At 42.7% G+C, this 18,769-nt stretch overlaps 5 protein-coding genes across 8 annotated transcripts; 2 read left to right on the top strand and 3 right to left on the bottom strand.

Annotated features, from left to right (window-relative positions):
• Window positions 1-189: 189 nt before the first annotated feature.
• Window positions 190-1,163, top strand: LOC117144803 (G patch domain-containing protein 11). The gene is made up of 2 exons (XM_033310179.1): window positions 190-280; window positions 352-1,163. The coding sequence occupies exons 1-2, from the start codon at window positions 234-236 to the stop codon at window positions 1,103-1,105; spliced, it is 801 nt and encodes a 266-aa protein (XP_033166070.1). The 5' UTR covers window positions 190-233; the 3' UTR covers window positions 1,106-1,163.
• Window positions 1,136-2,482, bottom strand: LOC117144802 (serine/threonine-protein kinase 16). The gene is made up of 4 exons (XM_033310177.1): window positions 2,286-2,482; window positions 1,631-2,225; window positions 1,438-1,572; window positions 1,136-1,384 (listed from the first exon to the last, which is right to left on the bottom strand). The coding sequence occupies exons 1-4, from the start codon at window positions 2,399-2,401 to the stop codon at window positions 1,268-1,270; spliced, it is 963 nt and encodes a 320-aa protein (XP_033166068.1). The 5' UTR covers window positions 2,402-2,482; the 3' UTR covers window positions 1,136-1,267.
• Window positions 2,483-2,783: 301 nt separating this feature from the next.
• Window positions 2,784-3,793, top strand: LOC117143379 (DTW domain-containing protein 2). Its single transcript, XM_033308056.1, has 2 exons — window positions 2,784-2,933; window positions 2,995-3,793. Exons 1-2 carry the CDS (start codon window positions 2,854-2,856, stop codon window positions 3,668-3,670), a joined length of 756 nt encoding a protein of 251 aa, XP_033163947.1. The 5' UTR covers window positions 2,784-2,853; the 3' UTR covers window positions 3,671-3,793.
• A 22-nt stretch (window positions 3,794-3,815) lies between these two features.
• Window positions 3,816-4,932, bottom strand: LOC117143380 (general odorant-binding protein 84a). 2 transcript variants are annotated; one of them, XM_033308058.1, is made up of 5 exons: window positions 4,779-4,932; window positions 4,271-4,495; window positions 4,151-4,215; window positions 3,971-4,097; window positions 3,816-3,910 (listed from the first exon to the last, which is right to left on the bottom strand). In XM_033308058.1, the coding sequence occupies exons 1-5, from the start codon at window positions 4,930-4,932 to the stop codon at window positions 3,816-3,818; spliced, it is 666 nt and encodes a 221-aa protein (XP_033163949.1). The 2 variants fall into 2 exon arrangements, with proteins under 2 accessions (XP_033163949.1, XP_033163948.1); XM_033308057.1 differs by lacking the exon at window positions 4,271-4,495.
• A 103-nt stretch (window positions 4,933-5,035) lies between these two features.
• Window positions 5,036-18,619, bottom strand: LOC117143377 (glucose dehydrogenase [FAD, quinone]). 3 transcript variants are annotated; one of them, XM_033308054.1, is made up of 4 exons: window positions 18,535-18,619; window positions 10,258-10,434; window positions 10,065-10,185; window positions 5,036-7,294 (listed from the first exon to the last, which is right to left on the bottom strand). In XM_033308054.1, the coding sequence occupies exons 2-4, from the start codon at window positions 10,423-10,425 to the stop codon at window positions 5,706-5,708; spliced, it is 1,878 nt and encodes a 625-aa protein (XP_033163945.1). In that variant the 5' UTR covers window positions 10,426-10,434; window positions 18,535-18,619; the 3' UTR covers window positions 5,036-5,705. The 3 variants fall into 3 exon arrangements, with proteins under 3 accessions (XP_033163945.1, XP_033163944.1, XP_033163946.1); XM_033308053.1 differs by having other exon boundaries at window positions 18,298-18,613; XM_033308055.1 differs by having other exon boundaries at window positions 5,745-7,294; window positions 18,298-18,613.
• Between the last annotated feature and the right edge of the window lie 150 nt (window positions 18,620-18,769).

Here is an 18,769-nt window from a genome sequence, read left to right on the forward strand (position 1 = left end):
TGCGCTAATGTACAATACTTTGTTTTTGAAGAAATAAGTAAATGATGGACAATTTCTATAACACAAAATGGCTTGGTTTTTAATCACTAAGCAAACCTAATATTTTAACATATAATTTTCGGAACTCAGTTTTCAAAGCAAAGTTACTATTGTTAGTATTGATTATTCTAATAATGCTGTAGATAACTAAGCAATGGTCACACTTAAAAGAAAAGTGTAAACAAAACAAACAGATGTCTGACGAGGAGGATGATTATATGTCGGACAAATTCCTGGCTGGGTGAGATTACATTTACACCTAACGAACAACCAACCACCAACCATGACAAACTCTCATTCTTACCTCATTAGTCTGCAAGATGTTCGACCGAGTTTGGTGCACAATCGCGGCAATAAGCGGCAGATTGAAGTCGAGTCCAAGAAAGAGGAGCTGAAGAAGCGCCAACGGGAGACAGCAGCTTCTTCCGGAAACATAGACAATGTTCGCCTTCAACAGTCCCTCAACAAACCAATACCCGCCGACAACAAAGGATTCCAGCTCCTGGCCAAGATGGGCTACAAAGCCGGGTCTGGGTTGGGCAAAACTTCGGATGCTCGTACGGAACCCGTGGGGATAACTATAAAGAGCGGTCGTGGAGGACTTGGGCGCGAGGCAGCCGTTGCAGAGTTGGCCCTCAAGCGGCAGGAAATCCGGAGGGCACATCTCCTAAGCAGGGCCGGCATCGAAAGCGGCGAGGAAGTCAGCACAGAGGCTTATAGGAGGCGTGCGACTCATAAAGCGGAGGAGCGGAAATTGCAGTATGACATAAAACGGTGCCAGCAGACCTGCGAATCGTTGGATCTTAAGTCCGCTATCACAGAACCAGAACTCGATTTCTTTTGGCCACCTAAACCAAAAGATGAAGATGAATCACAGAGCGACGCCGACGATCCTGAAGTCGAGGTGCCAGCCAAGGAAGAACAATACAATCCCTCGGAGCAATTAGAACTCCTCACTGGCTACCTGCGCACAGCCTATTGCTTCTGCTACTGGTGTGGGACCCATTACGATGACGCCGAAGATCTGGGCTCCAACTGTCCAGGACTCACTCGTGACGAACACTAGCTCCAATCAATAAAATAAAAAAAAACTAGCTTGATTGCTTACACATAATTTCACAAAATCAGCAGGTTTAAAATATTTTACAATAAGTAGTCAAAAAACAGTAAGCGGTGTATCTGGTTCGGAGGAATGCCTATGCATGAGTTGTAATCCAGTTAGTGGGAGCTACAAGCGACCCTCCAATTTCTGTATCAGATCGTGGGTCCTTTCGATAACACTAAATACGAATGGCCGTTCCATTGGATCGGTTCGCAGCATGTACTTAATTAATTCGTGCATGTCCTAGACAAATAGTTGGAATTAGATTTCTTTAAGATATAAAAAGGATTTATTACCTCTGTGTAAATTGAATCCTCTGGAATGTTTATGTTTCCACTGAGCACAGCCAAAGCCACGCTGTCACCTCGCTCGTAGATGGGATCGTAGGGTGAATTAAAGTAGCACATTGCATAGAGCACACAGCCAAGACTCTGAAAGAGGGAAATGTTAAGAAAGAACTCCAATAACGCTCTCTTGGATCTGTTTTACCCATATGTCAGTGCGCTCGTCAATTGTGCAATATGTTTTCACAGTAAATAACTCTGGAGCCCGGTAGACAATGGAGCTCCTCTCCTCGGCTTCGTCCTGCAGGCGCTGAGCATCCGTCTGACCCACAATCTGCAGTCGGGCTTCTGTCATGGACCCGAGATCCACAATAATTGGCTCAAAAGAGTCCGACAGGCAGATGTTGGCCGTTTTCAGATCTCGGTGGGCCAGAGGCACCGGCTTTGCCTCGTGGATGGCCTTCAATCCCTCGCAGACGCCCAGAAAGATTTGCAGGATCTGGGCCTCGGGCATATGGTCCTGTTTCCGCGATCGCAGCTGCAGGTGGTCCGCAAGAGATCCGTGCTTATAATAGGGAAGCACAATGAACAAGGTGCTCGTTGTGTTTATAACTATGTCCGCCTGGCCCTTCAGCTCGTAATCCACTACCCGGATCACGTTTTCCGAGTCAATTTTTCGACAGTTTTCGATTTCTCGCAGAGCTATATTCTGGTCATCGATGCTGTGGCAGGTGATGCGCTTTATCGCGTAGCTACGTCGCGTAGAGGCGTTTTCCCCAAGGTCGATTAGACTGAAGCCCCTGTTCAAACACTCAGATTAGATATATCAGAGGAGATAGTTGGGAAAATGTGGTACAAACCCCGTCGCCAGCCTTTCGCGTACTGTGTACCGAGATCCGTTTATGTTGAGGGTCTCCTTGCGGCAACTAAATAGGCAGCCTCGTTTCATGATCAGCGTCCATCCTATACTCTGCATTTTTCTTAAATTATTCTATGTACTTTACAACTTTAAGCTTAACAACTAGTCCGATTCACATACAAAATCTAAATAGAAAACAGAAAGCTGAAATGGAATGTTTATACTGCTACGAATTTACGAAGTTCGGTGTTTTTGAACAATGTTTGTAAGTTCCTATATTAAACTTTACCTTTAAAGATTAGGCACTTTCGTATTATTTTTACGATTTTCGTTTCTTCAAGCGATTATTAATTATTATTTATTTTGAATTCTTGGTGTATAGATTAAATGAATTCACGATTCTGTTATCGCATAATCGCAATGTCTCTGCACTCCAAACAGCTGTTTCGAAGACAGGGCGGTCATATTTGCCATGTGGCTGTGTGCGTTGCCACCTAGTTGCGAATTGTTGCTCACGGATTTTTTATCGTGCGGAACTTAGCATTTTCCGAATTTAATCAATTATAAGTATGGAGGATGACGCGTGGCTGGACCTCGTGGGCATCAGCGCCGATCCGCCCAACAGACGCGACAAGTGCGAGAAGTGCAAGTGAGTTGTGAATCTGGAAAGCTGCCATAAAAACTGAAGTCTCTTCATAAAATCTTTACAGACGACCCGTGGTAGTTTGCTGGTGCCCGGCTTTGCCGCATCCACCTGAGACGGTGGCCTCACAGATTGTTATACTGCAACACCCTGCAGAAGAGAAGAGATCGCTGCGCACTGCACTGATGCTGCAATTAGGTCTGGAACCGGGAAAATGTGTCGTCTACAAAGGCAAGCGTTTTCCAAACCATAGAAACCATGCTGATCTGCAAAAGATTCTGGACTCCCCACAAACACTACTTCTGTATCCCAGCCGGGACTCAGTCCCACTGGAGGAGGTGGACCACAGTGCGGGTCCTTATACACTGGTGCTCATCGATGGTACCTGGCCTCAGGCTAAAGCCATTTACGCTAGCAGTCCGGCTCTACACCGCCTGCGACAGGTGAAACTCATCGCCGTGGGCATAAGTGACTACATCATCCGTACACAGCCTACGGAAGGTTGCCTCAGCACACTAGAGACCGCTGCGCAATGCCTGGCCGTGCTCGAATCTCGGCCAGAGCTGAGGCAAACGCTCGTGCGACCGCTGCACACGCTCTGCAAGTACCAACTAGACAACGGAGCCGTGGAGCACCAGTCCAAGGAGTTCCTACTGAAGAACAACCAGTACCCCAAGCCCATTGGCAAGCGGCTCAGCCGTCTGCTTAGAAACACCGCCTGCGATGGCAATGAGGAAACGTGATAGCCGGGGCAGAAAAGACCGAATAAGTTGCATGTGCCTGTGCTTTATAGCCAACTTTGTGTTCCGGTCGTAGCCGTATTTGATTTAGTGACGCTAACATTATAATTTTCTACTGATAAGTCCGAGATGTGGCCTTTGATGTTATTCATACAGTGGGTTTGTTCCTAGCATCCGTGAGGGCTCTGGTAAACACGCACTTGACGATGGCATAGCCCCGCATGCAAGCATTCGTCTCGTCCTCTGGGAATTACACATTAAAGATTTCGTTTGTAATTGAAAAGTCCCGCCTAGAACACTCACTGCCTTCAGCTTCGCAGGCCTCAACGGAATCGCCAGTGGCTGGCCAAACATATTTGCGCACCAGATCCGTATTTAACTTATAGTCCGTCATCAAACCGGACTTTTCGAAAAAGCAGTGGAAATAGCACTGCAAGAAATCTTTGAGTATCGGGAGGCGAAGGATCTGCAAAGCACACCTACCATGCTGGTTACCTTATCCTTGTCATCTGGCAAATCCCCAGTGTTATTAAACTGCAAGACATTGGCTGAAAGAGGCGATAAATGTAGTCACATATTGCCTTCGTTATCCTTCGCACTCACTCGTCGTGGTTATGAAACTTGCATTGCAGTTCCGATTAACCTCGTCAAAATCTACGTAGTCAGCCTCTCTAGGAGCTGAAGTGGTGGTGGATATGTCATCCACATCGCCATCGAAACTATCATAGTTTATAATGAAAATATCACCATTATCCTTGGCGTGATCCTGTAGAGCCCTGGCACGATTCGGGCTTAAGATCAGAATGGCAAAGACAGCACAAGCTCTAACTAACGCTGAATACATCTTGAACAAACAAAGTGCAGAATGGGATTTTGTGACTGACCTTTTATAGATCATATTCCCATGCATTGAATAGATTTGATTGTGCCATGCACAGTTACAATAATTTGACATATTATTTCCGGAAATTGAGTACCAATAAAGTATACTTTGAATGAACCTCACACAAAAGAACCTAGTTTTTCAGTGATTGATCAATTATAGATAATTTCTCACTAAATGAATCTTTGTAGCTGTACCTATTCAGAGTTGGTACATTACTCCACTTACCATACGGAATCATATTTTCATCCGCGCAGGCAACACGAGCCGTGTAGAACATGGCATGCATTTGCATCTGCACTTCCGGATCGTCGGGTACGATATCCTGGGCAGCCACCCAAATTAGAGATAGAATTCCAATCAGATATAGAGAACGAAACATTTCGAAGAACTGACTGGTAAGCAGATTTTGTCGCCTCTATATATATAGCGATTATCGCATATTGTGCGATAAATGTTTTCAAATTCATGAGATCGTTTGGTAGTTAAATTAAATTGTTGCACTTTAATCGAACAATAAATACATGCAATATACGCGTATACAGAAATATAGGACATCAATCATCCGTCCAATTTCGAAATAAACGATAAACGAAATTTACATTGTCAATGGGTAACACGAATTATATACTTTAAATGTAGTTTAAAACGAAATTTACATGTCCAGTAGGTCGAAATCGAGTTTAAGTGTAGCGATTGGTCAACATAAAGCTCAATACAAATTAAGCATTAATAGAAATCTACATAGTCAAACCTCTTTAACTCAAGCTATCATTAATGTTTTGCAGTTAAACGCAATTAATGGAAAAGTTTCAACTTCTTAAGGTGAATTCAGATTAATTTAATTTGGAATTTTAGTACACTTACTAGATACCTAATAAGTTTTATTTCTCTTTCATTTGAGCTCAGTGCTGTTCAAGAAGTTTGACGTTATATTCAGTGGGTCACAGTAGTTAGTTTTAAGGGAGCCTGTTAACTTATAGATAACTTTAATGGAGATTGCGCAACGCGGTGTGCCTAGAGTGAGAAACCTTCGTATAGGATCGGATTAAATTAGATTGGATTAGGGTAAAATAGTTTAGTTTTGGATCTGAGGTGCCATAAGTGTAATTTCGCTTAAAATTTTACTCGCTGTAATTTTCGCTTGGATTCTGATTAAATTACTCTATGCAACGTCCACGTCGCATCCACGCGTCAGACCTTGGCGCCCCAGGCCCTCTTCAGCAGGTAGGCGCCCTTCTCGGCGATCATCACGGCGGGGGCATGGGTGTTTCCCGAGCTGACCTTGGGCATTATGCTGGTGTCCATGACTCGGAGTCCGCGAATTCCGTGGACGCGCAACTCGTGGTTGACCACCGCCATCGGGTCGTGGCTGGGACCCATTTTACAGGAGCCAGCCTGGTGATTCTCCGGACCCGTGTTCTGCCTCACGGCGCACTCCCAGTAGGCATCGCTGCCGAAGGCATGTGCCTCGCATCCCTTGACCACCGTCTTGTCCAGCCGCATGCCGTACTGCTTCAACGGCGTCGTTTGCGACAATCGGATGACAAACTTAATGCCCTCCACCAGCGTCTTCACATCCCGCTCGTGTGTTAGGTAGTTGGCCACAATACGCGGCGGGTCTAGAGGATCAGCAGATCGCAGGCCAATAAAGCCCCGCGAACGAGGGTTCAAAACAGCTGGGAAGATCTGGATGGAGCGAGAGTTATTCGAGAGCAACTCGCCCACCTGTCCTGTGCGGGCACAACTGGCCAGGTAGCCGCCAAAGTACAGCTGGAGATCGGGACGTTCGGGACTGTCGGCATAGCGAGTGGCCAGCTTTGCGGTCACATCCGAAATGCCAGTGCCGGACATGAGACCATCCCGGAACAGCAAGTACTCCATAGCCGTGGCCCAGTTAAGTGGCGCCGTGTCCGCATCGTCAATGAAGAAGTTGGTGAAATAGGTCACGTGATTGTGCAGATTCTTGCCCACACCTGGTAGGTTGTGCACGGTCCTCACATTCACCTGCTGCAGTTCGTCCTTGGGACCCACTCCACTTAGTAGCAGGATATGCGGAGAGTTCACAGCACCAGCACTCAAAACTACCTCCTTCTTCGCCAGGATTTTTCGCGTGCTGCCGAACTGGTCACTGACTTCCACTCCCAGAACATTCTTAGTGTGCGGATGAATAAGGACCTTGGTGGCCGTGGTGTTCAGCAGGATATGCAGGTTGTTGCGCATGCGAGCCGGTCGCAGGAAAGCCCTGGCTGAGCTATATCTGATGCCATTTCGGGCCGTCATCTGGGCAATCATAAATCCAGTAGAGTTCTGACCATTTAGATCGTGCACGGAGAAGCCCAACTCCTCGCCGGCCTTCAGAATGGCGTAGGATAGAGGTGGGTTGTATGGGAACTTGCCCACTGGCAGGAGGCCACCCTTGGCGTGATATTCCGTGCCCACCTCATCCAGATCCAGGTTGTCCTCTGACTTTTTGAAGAACGGAAGCACGTCGTTGTACGCCCAACCAGGATTTCCATCCGCTGCCCAATCTTCGTAGTCCTCCCGGTTGCCGCGGACATACATCATTCCGTTCAATACCGAAGTGCCGCCCAGTACCTTGCCACGTGGCCAGTAGCAGCGCTGCTCCATCGAGGACAGGCAAGCCATTGGCTCTGGTTCCGTGTTGTAGCGATAGTCGATGTCGCTGCCAATAAAGTTGAGGAACATCGAGGGTATCTGGGCTCCCACGGGTTCATCGCCACCTGTGTAAGACGGTTAAGATAGTTAATACATCATTTAAAAATATCGTGTTGTTATAGTTTTTGTAGATTATATAAGTGTATGATTAGTTTGTCGGTTCTATCTTAGGACTAGAACTTATCCAACTTCTTAAATGAACTATAATCATTATACTTATAATTAGATATTAACTAAAGTTTTAATAAAGTGTAAGAGAAAAATTTTAGTAGTAGCAAGAAGGGGAAGCTAACGCATCAGTTATGTCCAAATGCTAAATTCCTACCGGTTAGGGTAATAGATATGCACCTATTCACAGCACCACGATAACTGAAATAACTGGTCGTGAGTCTTGATTAATAGACCCTAACTGCCCATTAAGAAGCAGTACAAACAAAGTCCGATTCAGCCTTCAGCATTTGGGTGGGCAGCCTCATTTGGCTTTCGGGACATTTGAGGCACGCTTTTGCTTAACCCATGGCAATCCATTATAATTAGTATATTGGCTCAATCGGCGTTCTAGAATTTCCGTTGCGCTGGGCCCACGACTCTCGTTAATTAAATCGATTCAAGTGGAATCTTTGATTGCCAACAATAGCGTGGGAGCCAGAAAAAAAATGTTACCGCAAAATCCTGAAGTAATAATTTAACTTGAAATTTCAACAAAGGAAAATTAAACAAAATAGCCAAATTTTAGAAAGAGTTACTAATAGCCCGGTGATGCTGTGATTCATTGAGTACAAGCGTTATATATGTTCCCGAAATTGTTAATAACTTGTTCTGCGGCAACTCTTAGCATATGTCTGTGTCGCGCAAATAAAAAACAAATGCCTTTCTTGGTGTTTACGCCACTGGATAAGAGAAAACAATTAGCACCGGGAATACGCATTCAAATTAGCTTCGAATAAAAGCTAAAGCAAATAAACAAGATGCAGTCTGGAGCATTGGACTGTCGAACATCGCCTCATAAATATTAAGCGTATAATTCTTGCAACGCTCAAATTATTTGTATAGGCGATACTTAAAACACAGTGGAAAAACTTCTTTAGTTGAAAGAAGGTAACCTTCCTAATGTTAAATGTCATTATTGCATGTGCGCTGACTTCTGCACTTATTTAAAAAAAATTATTAAAAAAAAAACCATTAAAATAAGTGTAATTATTAACACCACGTGCTGAGAGATAAGTTGAATTTATGAAATTTATGAAATTTTAAATAAAATATAACAAAACTAAGTGGCTTAAGCATAAGCCCCAGTGTGACAAATGATTTGTGGCTTCGTGAAGTGCAAAAATAGAATATGGCTTAAAGTAACCAGGTGATATCACAAGTTTACACCACCAGTTGTGCCATTAACCCGAGGCGAGCTCATTCCAGGGGTCAGTGTGCCAGGCACCGGGTTTGCTTCTTCAATCAAGAATTTGAAGATTTAAAGAGTTTAATTTTTTTCCGGCATGCTTTTGGCATTGACTAATTCTGACGAGGTGCATGTCTAATGTCTAGCGAGAATCTTGGTAGCAACAGAAGCCACTTTAGACGAGGGTTATCTGCTCACAGTGATATGGTCGTATAATAAGCCAGGCAATAATAATAAGCTGCGGCTAATTGCACTGCGGCTCAGGCATTGTTGTATAATTAACGCCAACGCATTGACAACTTCGAATGTGTTTCTCTTTCGCGTTTTTTTGGCTCGTAATTAGTGTAATTAGTGACGAGGCGTAAAAATTGTCGCTATAAACAATTACTTTGCGCAAAAATTTAAAAAAACTAAGGGAGACCCACAAAGTAAGCCAAGCAGAGCCGAGAACGTTGATAGGGAAGACTTAATAGAGCCATTAGAATGCTTTCCCAGGCCTGAAGATATTCAAGTGATTTTCCAGGCACTTAGTCGCCTGATTAAGACATTAGTGTTGGACGAGAAAGAAGTGATGATTAATGATGTTTTTGAGTGGGTATCGGGAACTTAAAGTGAGGCCTCATATTCGAATAGACTTTTGCTAGTTGAAACACCTCTTGACATTTAACTATATTAAGTGTATACGATTTGAAATTTATATTTAGTTACTTATTATAGGTATGCCAAGTCACTGGCCCATATATTTTAAGTTATTTATTTCAAATATTTTTTAAAAGGTGGTTATATTATCTGGGTAATGGACTGCAAAGAAACAAGTTAACTTAAAACTCGTGCTTGAACAAATAAATAAGACACATTTTAAATTATGCAGTGCTAAAAAGCCTCTAAAGCAGAGCTCGCCGCATATTTGCGTCTAATTAAGGTAAAGTGAATGCACTGCATTGAATATCGACAGCGATTAGTAGAATTAAATACACTCGCAATTCACCCACATTCACAAGGAATCACGTGTAGTATCCGAATCGTTATTCATTCATAAAACAAACTGCGAGCAATAGCAATTATTAAGTGCAGAAAGCGAAGTCAAGCGAAACGAAGAGGAAAACACTTTTCAGGCTTACAGCCCCAAGCGAAGTAAATCCCATATAGAGAGAAGATATTTGCATGGGCCAAGATTTGGAATCGGGTTGAGGTGGCAGCTCGTTTAGTTTACATAATGCTCGTGGCAGTTGCGGTTGCTTCTTTGCCGCCGAGTCTTGCCCAAGTGGCATTAGTGTTGCTGCCATTGTTGCAGTTTATGCCGCTGTTAAGCTTCAATTACTTCTAAACAAATGCCACATAACGTGCCTCTAATTGCCGTGAGCAGTGTAAGTTTATGTTGCTTGAATATGTATAGGTATATTTGTATGGGTTTGAGTTGCTGGGGCAACATCCCTTACCGGCTTCAATCAAAAGCACCTTCCATTGGGGCACCTCGGACAGTCGAGAGGCCACCACAGAGCCCGCTGAGCCGCCGCCAATGACAATGAAATCGTACTCGTAGTCCGGCTCCGATCGAAACTGTAATAATGTTGGAAACCATATTGAGTTATGGGTAACCACCTTTTGTGGCGTTCATTATTTATAGCTTACCCGACTGCTGGCCCTTCCGCAGGGATCTTCAAGATCACACTGAGAGCGGATAAACACCTCCAGGAGGCCCATGAACAGCATGAAGGCGCTGCCACCACATGTGGAGGCCAGGGTGGGCCCAGTGGGCACGCCCACCAAACAATCGCAGGCTGAGGCGCTGGCGGACATGTTGATAGACTAAAATAAACAATGGGAATTTCATATTTTAAGAATTAATAGGTTAAAAACTATAATCAAGTTTCCAAATACAAAAGACTTAGAGCACGAACTTTTTCAAATAAATTTAGCTTCAAGTTCGTGTTCTAAGTCTTTTGCTAGCTTGTTTATTTCTATCCAAATTACAAACTTAGTTCGATGAAGACGTTGTCAGCAATATACACTTTTTATTATTAGCAATAGCAAAATTTTATGCTCATTTAATTATTTAATATCCAGCTGATTAATTGAAAGCCATAGGGCAAAGTCATAAAGTTTTGAAAACCGCAACATGAACTTCTGTTTAACCTTGTCCACTGAGACAAAGACTAAACATTATCATAGTAACGCTCCAGCAGCAGTACTGTAATTAATAAGAGTACCCACCGAGACAATGGGCGTCGTCTGTCCCAATGCACACAGCGGCAAAAGCGGACGATAGGAAAAAACCGAAATGAAATTGAAATCAAAAAAGATACTTTTTATATCTTGGCCATTTGGCAAACAAACGGCAAATGCCCCCAGCATTGGCAATTACCGAAAGGCCAAACAGACAGCCGGACGGACAGAAGTCATAGCTCATCATCCGAGCTTGGCTTTTGTTCCGTCGGCGGCTGCTTCTGCATAGTTTCACATGACCTTAGCCCCGAGCGGCCAAAAATGTCTGGCTGGCTTCCCTTTGCTTTCCTATTTGGAATTTCGAAATTGACGAGCAAATGCCTAAAACAGAAGCAATGAGGCTGCATGGAATTACGGTAGCCAGCGACGGTTGAGTAATGTGCAATGTAATTATGTCATTTGTTCGTCTCGTTGGTAGTCGAACTATGACCCCCGGGGCTGATCAGATTGACTCTGAAGAGTAGCTCTGAAACGGGATCCGTTCTAAGCTCCTTTTATGTGAAGAAACCATCTTAATTGCTTGCCTCCAACATTGCTCTTCACACTCCTTTTTGGGCGGTTAATTAGCGCCCAAAAATGAAACTGAAACCGAACCGATCCCCGAAATCAGTGCATTTTTGGAAGATGCTGACAGCGCTTTTGACCTCAATTAACTCGAACAGCTTGAAGCAATCAAATTGCAATTTGTATCCATCCAAAAACAGAAACAGAAACAGAAACCGAAGCCAAAACCAAAGCAGAAAAGTAATTGAAACAGAAACTAAAGCTGAAACCGAGAGTGAAACAAGAGAATCACCTAAGCGGAGATCGAGAAGACCATGCAATTGCTACAGTTCGTCTGTTTTGGATGCCACAATGGGGCTCGCATCTGACATTTGGAACACGATTTTTCATTCATTTCAATTGCATTTTGGTGTCTTTCGCTTTTAAAGTTGAAGGATGCCAGGAAAGTGAAGCGGAGCGCGAGCCCACAAAAAATAGAAAAACAAAAAACAGTCAAAACAAAGTCGAAGAACATACGCAACTCACGCGAACGTGGAAAATCGAAAAGAGAGGCAGTTGACCTCGCAGCCAGTTTTCCAGCAGGCTAGTAAAAGCCATGCAACAAATGTTGCCACAGACGAACTTCAAACGCCGAGAAAAACGCGTGCAAAAGTCGTGCAGCACTCAGAAAATCAAAAGTTGTTCGGGGCAAGTTTTGCCTTGCTAACAGATTTAGGTCCACTTCTGCGTGGCGGCTCGTGGAAATTGGTGGGAAAATCGTAGGGATACGAAAAGGGGATAACCGCAATACATTATCACCGACTTAATTATCTTACGACTGGTTTATTTGGTTTAAATGATCTCGCCTAAATAATTTAACAAGAAGAATTGATATACAAAATATAAATTAAGATTGGACTTGGAGGACTTGGACTTCTAATTGTATCTGCAAATTATATACAGTCAGTGAGGTTAAAATAAAGTAACATTAAACAATATATAAATATTTTTAATACCTCATGAACAATTTGTGATTTAAATACGACTATGACTTTTAAAATATCTTTTTGTTTAATGGTGAGAACATGTTGGCAATTATTAAATCAGCCTAACGACAATTTTGCTTGTTATCATTTGATTACTCGCACTTCCTGTGTAACTTATCTGACACGATTATCAATGGCTGTCATAATTACACTTTTTTTTGAATTAACAACTTTATCGGATGTAAAGCATGGTGCATAATCCCTTGTGCACTGAAGCGAACCGGGTGTCGATTGAAACCGACGCAAGGTGCAGTTGTCTTCTGGTGGTTTGTTTTGCACTCGCACGATAACTTCATTGATGTAGCTTGGCATTGTCTTCGCTGCTGCGTTTGAAGGTTTCTTTGAGCTGCCTGTCAGTCAGTCATTCAGTCGGTTAGCCAGTCAGTCACTCAATCAGGCAGTCAGTCAGCCAGTCAGTGTGAATAATACCGCAGATAGGGGCTTGCTTTTGGGCCTTGTTATACAGTTATCTCGTTGCCGCTTCTGCCATATGTTTAGGCATAGTTTTTCGGGTGCTTATTAATGTGGGAACCGTGCATATATTAGAATAATAATCATAAAGTAATTCAATTTATGAGTGCCACTACAAAGGCGCCAGATAAAGCTGTGCGATTTTGAGTGAATTGTGTAAGGTCCACGTTTGGAAGGGGTGGGATCTTAGTCAGAGATTCCAGTTCAGACATTAGAATTAACTAATATGCTAAATCGGGGTTTATAACTCATTAAAAAAGCTGGGATAATAGTTTTAGATTCTGGATTACTTAAGATAAAAGAAAGGTTTTTACAATATAAGTAAAACATAGTAGTTCAAGCCTCTTAAGAATGTCATTAGCTCTATTAAACTTCCCATTGAAAGACAATAAACAATTAAAGTAAAGTATTTCACATCGATTTTGAGTCCATTTCAATTAGCGACTTCCAACTTCCCCGGCTGGTAAAAAAACTAAGCTAAAAACTAAAACAAATTTAATGCTCAACGCATTGCGGCAAATTGGAATCATTAATTTGGCCAATGGACCCCCAACTACGAACGGGAACGAGTTTACTTGGACTTTGCAGTTAACTTCTTTGCTCCAAATCAAAAAATAACGGTTACCGAGATAAAGAGTAGGTGAAAAAATCAAATCGAACCATAAAGTTTTTCACGTTCGGGCGTCAAATTGACAAGCGGCACCAAGCTGGCAAGGTGAGTGAATAAATTAAGAAAGCCCGGTAAACAGCTAGCTGAGATACATTTGGGAAAAAGTTCATAAACAAGCGGCAAAAGTGGCAAAAGCGGCGGGGAATCTGGCCAAGAGCGAGGCCATAAATTAACACGAGGATAACGAGGCGGCAAAGCAAGCATTGCTCCTCCCGGCAACCCCCCGTCTGTATTACGCAGCCATCTCCGGCGGTTTTGGCCATTAGAAATTGGCCAAGAAATCAGCGAGTGTGGCAAGTTAAGGCAACTGGAACTGGGGCTGCAGCTGGAATCGCAACCTGCAACCTGCGACTGCAATGGCAACCAGCAACCAGCAACAACTGCCAACTGGCAATCGCATTCGCGTTCGCAGCTAGACTGGAGGAAGCTGCCGCGCAATATCTGGCCAACTTGGCCAATGTCTGACTCAAAGTCTGAGTGGCCCAGACGGCGTTGTTGCCGCTCTCATGCCGCTTTGGCCATCTCTTGACTTCCTATTTTCACTTTCGTTCGTCATGCGCGTGGCGGCACATAGAAATGCAGCAACACAGCGGCTGACTGCAGGCCCACTTGGCTCTGCTCTTGCCTTTTGGTTCTATACCCTAGCCATTCGCAAAGTTAACCAAAATAACGAAAAGGCCCACAAAATGTTTTGGCTTATCCAATACAATATCACGGAACTAAGATAGTTACTTATATAATGCTTGCAATATAAAGAAAACATTTGGAAGAGTTTCATTGCAGATAGCTTTAAAACTAAGATACTATATCTTAGATACTAAGATACTATATCGGACGGACTGAATATATCATTTCGGATGCTGGTACTGATTATCGATATATAGACTCAATATCGTATGTATATGGGAATAATAACAGCAAGGGTATATTAACTTCGGCCTTTCATCTTTTTATATGCTTAGTAAGGGAATTTGAAATGCCGCTATAGCGTCTTAAATACCATTTGTTGTTTTTTCACTTGTTACTTGTTACTTTGGCGTACTTCATGTTGGATTTCTGTGCCTTCGCGTTTGCAACAGTCGGTTGTCAACGCGACATCAACAATGTGCGAATGTTTTGTGTGTGAGAATTCGCTGGGAATTGTTGGTGCTGCAGTTGATGTTGTTTTTGCTGCCACCTTGTCATGCCCCATCACCTGATTGTTAATTATTAGTAGACAATATTTAGTTAATGCACTTCTGCCGGCTAACGGTTTTAAGTGTTGGCCATAAGTTCAGGAAAAATTCCAGACGTTCGTTGGATAACTATCTACTCAAAGATTCTTCAATCGCTAGCAGCTAACCGGATTTCCCTTTGAAAATTCCGCAGCTTAAATTTTACAAGCTCACAACAATCGCTGGACGTACCTTTCGTCAATATTCATAGAGATTTATGGGGGGCTTATTGTAAAACAACAAAATCGGAACTCGTGTGTATCAATACCTTCACGATGGGTAATTGCATTTTTATTTGTTTTCTGTTGCTATTATTTCCAGAGAATTGCACAGTATAATTTAATAAAACGGCATTGACCGGCACGACTGACAATGGACTTATCCACCAGAAACAGAAGCGGAAATACCACAATCATATAAATTTCCCATTTTTCCTCGAGTTTGCTGGAAAGCTGTGCTGAAAACACCGTTTTACATAATTTATTTAAATTTTGTTTTTCGGCCGCCCGGGCTATTGTTGCACGAACTACGTGATTGAATATTTACAACATTTTGTTGCATTTCGCTGGGCAAAATGTTGCGGCAACTGCATGTAATACCCTTGGCGTTGCCAATTACGTGGCACTCGTACTGTTCGTACCGCTCGTACCGCTCTTGCCGCCGCTCTTACCGCTCGTAGTCGTACAATTAAGCTCCGAGTGAAATTCTGCAATTGCGCTGCGCATCATTCCGGCGATTGTCAAAGACCCCAGATGAGAGTCGCCTTGATTGATCGCTGGTTACGTGCTGGATAAGGTAAAAAGCCGCAGTCACACCAGCAGCATCCATAGCCGCAGCCACATCCACATCCACATCTATTCGCTGGCCCGAGGCGGATGCAAAAACGGCCGAAACCAAAGCCAAAAAAAGAGAAGTAACAATATAAGGTGGCCAGCTCGGCACCGAACCACGTTGATTCAGGAGCTGCCTGTCAACTGGGTTGCCATTTCATGGGTTGCCTGCAGACAGTAACAACACTTTTAGTTTCATTGCTAAATGAGTGAATTTGTTAACGGGGTTCGGAGTTGTGCTGTAATTGATGTCTTGCCGGGATTTCTCACGCTTGTCGCTAGGATAAGATTTTGTGGGACGCCCAGAGGCGAGCGATTGTCGATAATGAGCTGATAGTGGCGTTGAGAAATCCGCCGAGTAGAGAAATGCATTGCTCCTAGCATATTACCACAATTCTTACAGATTGCTGAAATTTGAACATAAATTAAGTATTTCTGAAGATATTTCTACTACTATCTACCGCTGCTAGAGACAGATAGATTTATATCTACATAGATACTTCTTTCTTAACTTTTTAAATTTATCTATTCATAATATAAAAGTTTCAAGTATCTTTCTATGGGTTTTAAAGAATTTTAAAAATAGCCTCAGATATAAATATAAATACACAGATATATAAACAACATTAACATAAAGGCGCAACTTTTTAAAACAATATAGGTTATAAAATGTATTATAGATACTTTGAATAAAATATATAGAAATGGAAAAAAATCCTGAACAATTTATTGCCGTTTTCTCTCTGTGCATATTCAATCATTTTACACAATATGCTAATTCCCAATCCACAGGAAAGTTCTCCGAAAAGCATTCAAAAATTTGTCCTATTTTGAGATCTATGCCGCCTCACGCTTTGTGGTTGCTCCGACCTGGCAATGTGCCATAACGAATTGTAAACAAATAAAGCCAAGTCAAGCCCTGTCGGAGACCAGTTAAATGGCAAACGGCAAACGGCCGAGACTACATGCAGATACATTGAAAGGCCGAAATGAATGGACGACTGCCAAAATGCCCAAAAGGGGAGCACACAATCGCAAGCCAAACAAACGACAGGCAGCAAAAGTCAATCGATGTCGCTGAAGAGGAGTAACAAAGGCTTGGGCAAACTGTTAAAGCCATGTTTCCAATTTTCTCCCACTGGCTTTTGGGGCCCAGAAAAATGCTGGCAGCAGATAAAGCGGCGACAGCACGCTCCCAAAACATGGAGTCGCACAAATTTTTATCTGCCGCTGACATTTGAACATGACTTCAAAAAGATCTACGGGACGTGTGTGTGCAAACAGTTTTTGTGCGCGGAGGCTTTTGGAGTTTTTGGCCAACAACTACAGAAAAGAAAGCTAAGCGTGGGTGTCATTCGGTCAAAGCACCCTGCTCCATGTTGGCTTAAACACATTGCCCCCGCCGATCCCCGAGACATTGAAACCTTCTTCCATCTTCGCTGGCCACTGTTTGCCCTCAATAAAATTGATGGATCATCGCCGCCCCATTTGATTTGCTCTCGTCAATAAAAAAATTACGGAAAAAACAAGCGAATTTAAAAGGCCCTAAAACGAACATCGAATCCGATATGCAAATCGAGATACTTTATTTCCAGGCACACAAATGCGAACTCTTTTTTAATGGGTTCAGGTGTAAATGTGCGAGCACGTTTAATTAGTGATTATTTGTTGAATTGTTCGAAAGAAATGTGTAAGTCGTGTGCGTTTTTAAATCAAAGCTCCTTTGCAACATTTTACATTTTTTGGGAATCACTCTTTTTATTTTGCTGCCCTCTTTATGACTGTAATGTTTACTATAATGATTATAAATTTTAGAGATTCCATTGAAATTGTGTATATCAGCTCATTTCATTTAAAAGGAAAGGTGTTACTAATTTGTTGGGGATTTTGATATTTGTCATGACTAATCTTTGTTTCTTATGAGACGGGACTTCTGTTTATATTAATAGAAATATCTTTTGAAATAAGGAATTATAATGAGTATATTCCGTTTCTTAAGTATTTTTTCATCACTAACGTTAATTTATGACAACAAATTTAGGCTTATTAGCCTGAATATGCCGGTTTCAGCTTGAGTTTCAAAGCTAGCACCAAACGGAAATTGGGATCGAAAGAAATGTGCTCACCATAAATAAGCGCAAGTAGTTTGTCTTTTACAATACGACTCATTCCGTCAAAACGAGGTGGTGGCTAATAAGCGGTGGAATCGGGGGAGAAACCGGGCTAATTTCCTAATACTGCAATGGACGTTTAATGAACTGGCTGGTATCGTAAAACACCTTAATGTGGGTACTTTTTCATTCGAATAATACCCGGTGTAATTGAGCACAAAATCGAACAGATTAGTGGTCAAATAGCAGACAATGGGTGACCGTTTTGATATGTGTGGAAAAAGAAATATAAACCAGTAACTAAATTAGAAACGTGTCTAGAGCAGAAATCGTGAGCCATACTGTGCTCTTTGCCAGAAAAACAAACGAATCGAATTGGAGCTATTGCAAACAAAGTGCAGTAAATTTATCGCCGTGAGCCATCAGAAGACCGAACAAAGTTCCGTTTCTTGGGCTTATGACAATGGCAAATTTCCAGCAGACTTCGGGCCAAAAAGCTGTCCAAATCTTTTGAGCTTCCTCAATGCCAGAAACGGACATCGCGGATTTTTGGATTTTGGGGTTGTGCAAAAACCGAAAAGGCAGCAAATAATAGAAATAAAGGCGATTGCATCAACTTACGATCGTAGTGTTCGGTGTCTAGTTTCCTTTTATGCTTTAAATATTGAATTAATTGTTTATTCCTTATAGAAAATGCCTCGTGAAAATTGTTCAATGGCCCGAAGAAGACAAAAACTTGTGAGCTATCTGCTGTCTGCAAGTTTTTCTGAGCCGCTTTTTTTTTATCACACAAAAACACACTGGCAGCGCCGCAAAATGGTTTTTAGGCCCTGACTTCTAGGGTTTTTTGTCAGTTACCGTATTGATCACTGCACTTGGATGGGCTTTCTGTTGGTCTATTTCTCAACTTGTTCGAACTGCGCGCAGACGCAGACCGTTACCGACTCAGCTTCTGGCCAGCAGGCGCCCGTCTTTTTAAACTGGCGAAAAGCTCGAACTCAACGAAAGATAGCTTAAAGCTGACCGCAAAGCTGTGCTCTCTGAAACTTGGTCTGAAGCGGGAGCTTTTGAGTGTTTGAAATGAGTAGTTAAG

The sequence above is a fragment of the Drosophila mauritiana genome, chromosome 3R (genome assembly GCF_004382145.1).
Source record: "Drosophila mauritiana strain mau12 chromosome 3R, ASM438214v1, whole genome shotgun sequence".
NCBI classification, from domain to species: domain Eukaryota; kingdom Metazoa; phylum Arthropoda; class Insecta; order Diptera; family Drosophilidae; genus Drosophila; species Drosophila mauritiana.